Below are 7,833 nucleotides of genomic sequence, written 5' to 3'. Positions count from 1 at the left end.
TATAATCATTATTATATAAAAAAATAGTTAATAAATGACTGGAGTTTCTTGTGAATTCTCTTTCAGTCAAGAGGAAGAAGGCCATTCTGTCAGACAGTGATGAAGATGAGGATAAAGGTAGAGTTACAATCTGTCATTAACACTAGCTATATAATGTCACCTGATGATGATGATGATGAAGGTGCTTGTTTCTGCAGAGCCGAAGAAGAGCAGGCTGGTGTCTGATGATGAAGACTCTGGCAGTGATGAAGCCTCTGGAGGCCCTGATAAGAGTTTAGCAGCTAAACTGAAGGAGCTGGGCTCAGACAGCGAGGATGAGGAGGACATGAAGAGAGATGCAGGGAATAAGAACGAGAAGGCTCTGTTCGGCAGCGACAGCGACTCTGGCGACGATGTAGAAGAGTCAGTGCATCTAATGCTCTTCATTTATCTTTCTGCCCATGTGTCTGTGGTTATAACCATCTCTTTTTTTCCTCAGGAAAATGATTGCAGACATCTTCGGAGAGTCCGGCGATGAGGAAGAGGAGGAGTTTACGGTGAGATCACATTACTATTGCATATGAATAATTATCTATAATACAGATAAATTCAAAGCAGTATCACAGTAAAAAAAAGTTGCAAAATGCATCAATTATAAAACAAATTAATTTTTGGCACTAAAGAAAATATTAGTGTCATATTACAAATGTATTTGTGATTTTTTTTTTTTTTTTTTATGCTCTTATATGCTATAATAGCTTTTCTCATTTTGAATTTATTTGTATATTTTTTGTTTTAGTTTTGTTTTGTGATTTTTGGCTTTATATATATATATATATATATATATATATATATATATATATTGTTAATTTTTATTTAACTTTTAGATTAGTTAGTTAGTTATTTTAGTACATCAAGTTAAACTAAATAGAAATTAGAAATATTACTTGTATTATTGGTTACAAGCTAAAATAAAATACTTTTTTTAACATTTTATTTCATTTTTTTTATTATGAAATGCATTACAATTTATTACAAATTTTATTTGAAAAATTATCTTGAGTCACGTTTATTTCTATATAGCGCTTTATTTTAATTTTTATTATAATCATTATTATAATAAAGTTATAATTATGATATATGATTGTATTAATATTATATAATTAGTTATCTGCTAATAATATTAATTTTACAAATGCACTTTATATATTTTATTCTGTAATGTTAATAATTAATAACAATTAATTGTTAATAATAATAGTTTATAATATGTTATTATAAGTTGACTATTATAGTAAATATCAAAATGTTATGTTTTTTAATAATTGTGATATATTATAAATTAGTTTTTTATATAATGTTTTTAAATTATGAAATGCATTACAATTAATGTCAGATTTTTATTTATATAATTAACGTGAGTTATGTTTATTTCTATATAGAGCTTTATAAAGCAAATTCACATTGAGAAACAGGAAAATAACTGTTAATGTTACCAAATTATTAATCTCATAAATATTAATTAAATTAAATATTAGCTGTACAGAAGATAAAAATGCCATTTTTGAAACGGAGTACTATTATTGATGTCAGATTTGCATATAACTAATTAAATTGATATATACTTCATTGATAATTCATAACAATAGTCCAACTATTAATAACTAATAATATTAATATTATTATATGTGTAATGTTTTAATGTTTAATGTTTTTTGTAATATTATTTTAATCTCATTTAATGTTTATTATAATCATCATTATTATTATTATTATAATAGTTATAATTGATGATCAGTTGTATTCTGATTTGATTAATAATGTTAATTTTATAATGTAATTAATCAAATAATAATATTTTTACAAATGCACTTTTATTTATTTGATTCTGTAATAATAATTAACATTTAATAATTGTTGTTGTTAATAATAATAATAATAATGTGTATATGTTATTAGTTGACTTATAATTAATATCAAAATGTTGTTTTTTAATAATTGTAATATATAAATTAATAATTGTAAGTTATGAAATGCATTACAATTAATGTCTGATTTTTATTTGAATAATTATCTTGAGTCATGTTTATTTCTATATAGTGCTTTATACAATGGATATTATTTTAAAGCAGATTCACATTAATAAATGGGAAAATAAATGTTAATGTTGCAAAATTATTAATCTAATAATTATTAATCAAATTAAGTAGACGATAATAATGTCATTTTTGAAACGGAGTACTATTATTGATGTCAGATTAATTAAATTGTTATATACATTATTAATAGTCCAACTATTAATAACTAATAATTCCAATAATTTTTTTTTTTCCAAAACATTTTTTTTTTTACTACTAAGTGATAATTGGGTGAATTATTTTTCCAAACTGATTCATTGAAACGAACAATCTGAACAAACTGATTCACTAAACTGAATCAACACTGCAACACTAATTCCCACAATTCACATCTCTTTCTCTTAACCTTTGACCTTGTGTGTGTGTTCAGGGCTTCAATCAAGAAGAGTTGGAGGCCGAGCGGCCGCAGGCTCATACGTTGGGACAGAAGGGATTGGAGAATGAGTCTGATTCAGATGATGATGTGGACAGAGGAGGAAAAGAGTGAGTCATTTATTCAGTAATACCATAATAACACCAAACAGGAATCAATTAAGAGACTTCCCTGCTTCTATAAACCTCATATGTGACCCTGGACTACATAACCAGTCATAAGGGTCAATTTTTGCTTTTCATTGATGTATGGTTTGTTAGGATAGGACAATATTTGGCTGAGATACAACTATTTGAAAATCTGGAATCAGAGGGTGCAAAAAAATGTTTTATTTTTTTTTAAATCGCCTATGAAGTTGTCCAAATGTAGTTCTTAGCAATGCATATTACTAATCAAAAATTAAGTTTTAATATTTTTAATATTTTATATTTTATATTTAATGATTTTTGGCATAAAAGAAAAATCCATAATTTTGACCCATACAATGTATTTTTGGCTATCGCTACAAATATACCTGTGCTACTTATGACTGGTTTTGTTTTAAATTACTTTTTAAAAGAAATCTATATTTATAAAAATATTTTAATAATATTAATGTTAATATATTTTGAAACCATTTTAGCCATTTTTAAATGCTTTAAAAAATACTTTTTTATATATAATACAAAAAATCACAGAAATGTTGTAATTTACAAAAATATATTTTAAAACATATTACAGCAAATTAGTTTTTTTGTTTTTTGAAAATAATATATATTTTTTGCCATATGGTTATCATTGTAAAGGTGCTTAATATTTGTGACCCTAGACAACAAAACCAGTCATATGTGTCATTTATTTATTTTTTTTTTTTTTTATTAAGATCTATACAACATCTGAAAGCTAAATAAATAATCTTTCCATTGATGAATGATTTGTTAGGATAGGACAATATTTGGCTGAGATACAACTATTTGAAAATCTGGAATCTGAGGGTGCAAAAAAATCTAAATACCGAGAAAATCACCTTTAAAGTTGTCCAGATAAAGTTCATAGCAATGCATATTACTAATTTAAAAAAAATAAGTTTTAACATATGTAAAAAAAAAAAAAAAATTATTTAAACCAAAAAAATTAATTAAACAAATCATAGAATATAATAATGAAAATAATTTAAAAAAAATTTAATGAAAAAATATATATATTTTTAGTTTTTAAATATATTAGCAATGCATATAACTAATTAAAATAAGTTTTAACATTTAATTCATAAATCATATCATGTAATAACATAAGTTGTAAAAAAGAAAAAATTATTTAAATAAAAAAATGTATTTAAAAAATAATTAAACAAATCATAGAATAAATATATTTTTTTAAATACAATAAATAAAATCTTTTTTTAGTTTTTAAATATATTAGCAATGTATATTACTAATTAAATTGAAGTTTTATCATATTTAATGCATAAATCATAGAATGTTATAACGAAAATTGTAAAACAATAAAATAAAAATAATAATAATAATTAAAAATATTTTAGAAAAATTTAACTATAGAATGTAATGGAAAAAAATATGTTAGCAATGCATATCACTAATTTGAAAAAAGTTTTAACATATTTACGGTAGGTAATTTACAAAATATCTTCATGGAACATGATCTTTACTTAATATCCTAATGATTTTTGGCATAAAAGAAAAATCTCTCATTTTGACCCATGCAGTGTATGTAACTTATAACTGGTTTTGTGGTCCAGGGTCACATGTGTCTTTGACATGCACGATAGTCACACGTGTGTTTGTGTGTTTCAGCATGTCCTTTATGTCTGACTTTGACATGATGTTGGCCCGTAAGAAAGCTCAGAGCGGCAAACGCAGACGCAATCGAGACGGAGGGACGTTCATCAGTGACGCCGATGACGTTGTGAGCGCCATGATCACCAAAATGACAGAAGCTGCAGAGGTGTGTGTGTTAGTTACAGGCTCTGGGGTATTTATAGCTGAACGTCTACAGTTTCTGTGGCATGCTGCTGATTTATGAGGAGATTAGTTACACTACAGCTCAAACGTTTGGAGTCAGAAAGAAATACTTTTATTCATTGAGGATGCTTTAAATTGATCAGAAGTGACAGTAAAGACATTTGTAAGATTACAGAAGATTTTATATTTCAGATATATGCTGTTCTTTTGAACTTTCTATTCATCTGTGAACCAGAAAAAACTCAAATGTATCAGTTTACACCAAAATATTGTGCAGCACAACTGTTTTCAACATTGATAAAAATCAAAAATGTTTCTTGAGCAGCAAATCAAAAAATAGTTTACAATATTACTGTTTTTAATGCTTTTTTTCATCAAATGCAGCAGTTATGATTTCTGCGCTTTTGATTACTTCAACTTTAGTTTAATCGTTAAAATGCACTCCAGAAAAATTATTAATAAAGTTTTTATTATTTTTTTTAAAGTTCTAATTATATGCGTGTAATATTTTTCATATTTATTAAACACATAATGAAAGTAATTTAATAAAAATGAAATTAAACATATATATATATATATATATATATATATATATACTATATTATATTTATATTTATATTTTATTATATATAATTCAATTTAATTAATGTTTATAATAAATTGTGCTGGGCAACGATTACTCGCATCCAGATTAAAGGTTTTTGTGTACATTGTAATAATACACTTCAAAATATATTAGTAACAATATAATAATTATAACATTGTATTTTAATTAAATATCTTATTATAATGACATGAGTATAATATTAATAATAAAATAATGTTATCAAATATTTATACATTTTAATATATGATATTTATAAAAATTATTATTTTGTTAATCTTATTAAAATGATACTTTTTTTTTCATTTTTAATTTCTATACATTTATATAGCACTTTGTACAATGATTATTTTGTTTGTAATGATGATTATAATAATAAAAGCTTAACGATCATACATTTTTTATATATATATTAACAGTAATAATAATATTATTTTATATTATAAACAATATGCTTCTAATGTAAAATTGTGAAATTTATACATTTTTTTGGGGAAAAAGCCCTGATAGTTTTTATTTAAAACATAATCATAGAATGTAATAATAAAAATTGTTAAAACAAACAAACTAATAATTTAAATAAAGTAATTAAAAAATGAATTGAATAAATCCCCTAACCCAATAAAAAAATCATAAAATGTAATAATGAAAATAATAAATAAAACAAATAAAATAAATAGTGCTGGGTACTGATTAATTGCATGCAAAATAAAATGTGTGTCTTTATATACATATTAAATATACACAATACACACACATATATATATTATATAAACAAAAACTTATTTTCGATGCGCTTAATCGTGATTAATCACTACCCATCACTAATAATAAAATTATATATGTTTATTTTAAAACTTTTAATACATTTAATTAAATGGCAACAATTTCATCTATTAAATACATCCAGAAAAATGTAATTAAAAATAATTGAATCCACCAAACTTTGGATTGTTTTTTTTTTTGAACCCACAAATGAGCAGTATAGTATTTCTGCTGACTTTAGTCTCTGATCTGTCTTTGTGCATTTCAGGAGGACCGAACTCTGAACAGTCAGAAGAAACCGGCTCTGAAAAAGCTCATGCTGCTGCCCACAGTAGTGATGCATTTAAAGAAGTAAGTGATTCTCATGTTTTTCAAGACCAAAGCAAACTGAATGTAAAGTCTGTATAGTTGTGATTATTTATGTGTCATTTAAATGTGTTCTTGCAGGCAGGATCTGAAGGAGACGTTCATAGACAGCGGTGTGATGACGGCTATAAAGGAATGGATCAGTCCTCTTCCAGATAAGAGTCTCCCAGCACTCAAGATACGAGAGGAACTCCTCAAGATCCTACAGGAAGTGAGTCTGCCGTTTTTTTAAATATTACTGCATTCTATGATTGTCTATTGAGAAGGGGTATATCATTTTTTTTTTTACTCTGCATTTATTGTTGTTATTATTAATATAATTATCATCATTATTATTTTACAATATATATATATATATATATTTTTTATCCTATTTATTATAAATAATTGTATTTTTTTATATTTTTATTTTTACTTTTTCAAATATAGTATTATTATTATTATTATTATTATTATTATATGCTTTTAATTTTTTTTATTCATTGCATTTTTCATGTTTATTATTACTTTCTATGATTGAGTTAGAGGTTTTTTTTTTTTTTACTTTTTTAAAATTCTTTTTTTAATTTCTTTTATTTTTTAAAAACATTTTATTACATTTTATGATTATTTGAGTTGGGGGATTTTTTTTTTTTTTTTTTTTTTTTAGTTTAACTTTTTGTCTTATTTCTTTTCTTTATTTATTATCATTAATAATTATATTTTAATTTTACTTTTTTATATTTTTTAAAACTATATTTATATTACATTCTATAATTGTGTATTAAGTTTGGGTTAGTTTTGTTTTTACAATTAAAATTAAAAGAATATAATGTTTTTTTTTAAATTCATTTTATTTTTCATATTTATTATTACTTTCTATGAGTGAGTTAGAGGATTTTTGTTTTTACATAATTATAATATATTTTAATTTAAACATTTTATGATTGTTTATTGAATTAGGGGATATTTGTTTTTAAGTTTCTACTTTTTATGTCTTCTTTCTTTCTTTATTATTAATAATTGCATTTTTTTTTCTTTTTTATTCAATTTTAAAATATAATTATGTTTCATTCTATAATTGTGTATTAAGTTTGGATTAGTTTTGTTTTTACTTTAAAAAAATTAAAAGCATATAATATGTTTTTTTTAATTCATTTTATTTTTCATATTTATTATTACTTTCTATGAGTGAGTTAGAGGATTTTTGTTTTTATATTATAATATATTTTAATTTAAAAATGTTATGATTGTTTATTGAATTAGGAGATATTTGTTTTTAAGTTTCTACTTTTTATGTCTTTCTTTCTTTCTTTATTATTATTAATAATTGCATTTCTTTTTTATTCAATTTTTTTAAAATATATTTATATTTCATTCTATAATTGTGTATTGGGTTGGGTTAGTTTTGTTTTTACAATTAAAATTAAAAGCATATAATGTTTTTTTTTAATTCATTTTATTTTTCATATTTATTATTACTTTCTATGAGTGAGTTAGAGGATTTTTGTTGTTACATAATTATAATATATTTTAATTAAAAAATGTTATGATTGTTTATTGAATTAGGGGATGTTTGTTTTTAAGTTTCTACTTTTTATGTCTTTCTTTCTTTCTTTCTTATTATTAATAATTGCTTTTTTTTTCTTTTTTATTCAATTTAAAAAA

General features: G+C 23.1%; 1 protein-coding gene across 1 annotated transcript in view; it reads left to right on the top strand.

Moving 5' to 3' along the window:
* Positions 1-7,833, top strand: part of LOC141315877 (protein IWS1 homolog) — a 27,963-nt gene that overhangs the window by 11,175 nt on the left and 8,955 nt on the right. The window contains exons 10-16 of the mRNA XM_073832718.1: positions 72-117; positions 198-402; positions 479-536; positions 2,488-2,600; positions 4,284-4,434; positions 6,089-6,171; positions 6,268-6,397. Coding sequence (XP_073688819.1) covers positions 72-117; positions 198-402; positions 479-536; positions 2,488-2,600; positions 4,284-4,434; positions 6,089-6,171; positions 6,268-6,397 — 786 coding nt within the window. The remainder of the gene's footprint in view (positions 1-71; positions 118-197; positions 403-478; positions 537-2,487; positions 2,601-4,283; positions 4,435-6,088; positions 6,172-6,267; positions 6,398-7,833) is intronic.

The sequence above is a fragment of the Garra rufa genome, unplaced genomic scaffold (assembly GCF_049309525.1).
Source record: "Garra rufa unplaced genomic scaffold, GarRuf1.0 hap1_unplaced_040, whole genome shotgun sequence".
Lineage (NCBI taxonomy): Eukaryota > Metazoa > Chordata > Actinopteri > Cypriniformes > Cyprinidae > Garra > Garra rufa.
The sequence above is the reverse complement of the archived record's forward strand: the minus strand, read 5'-3'. Positions and strand labels throughout refer to the sequence as shown.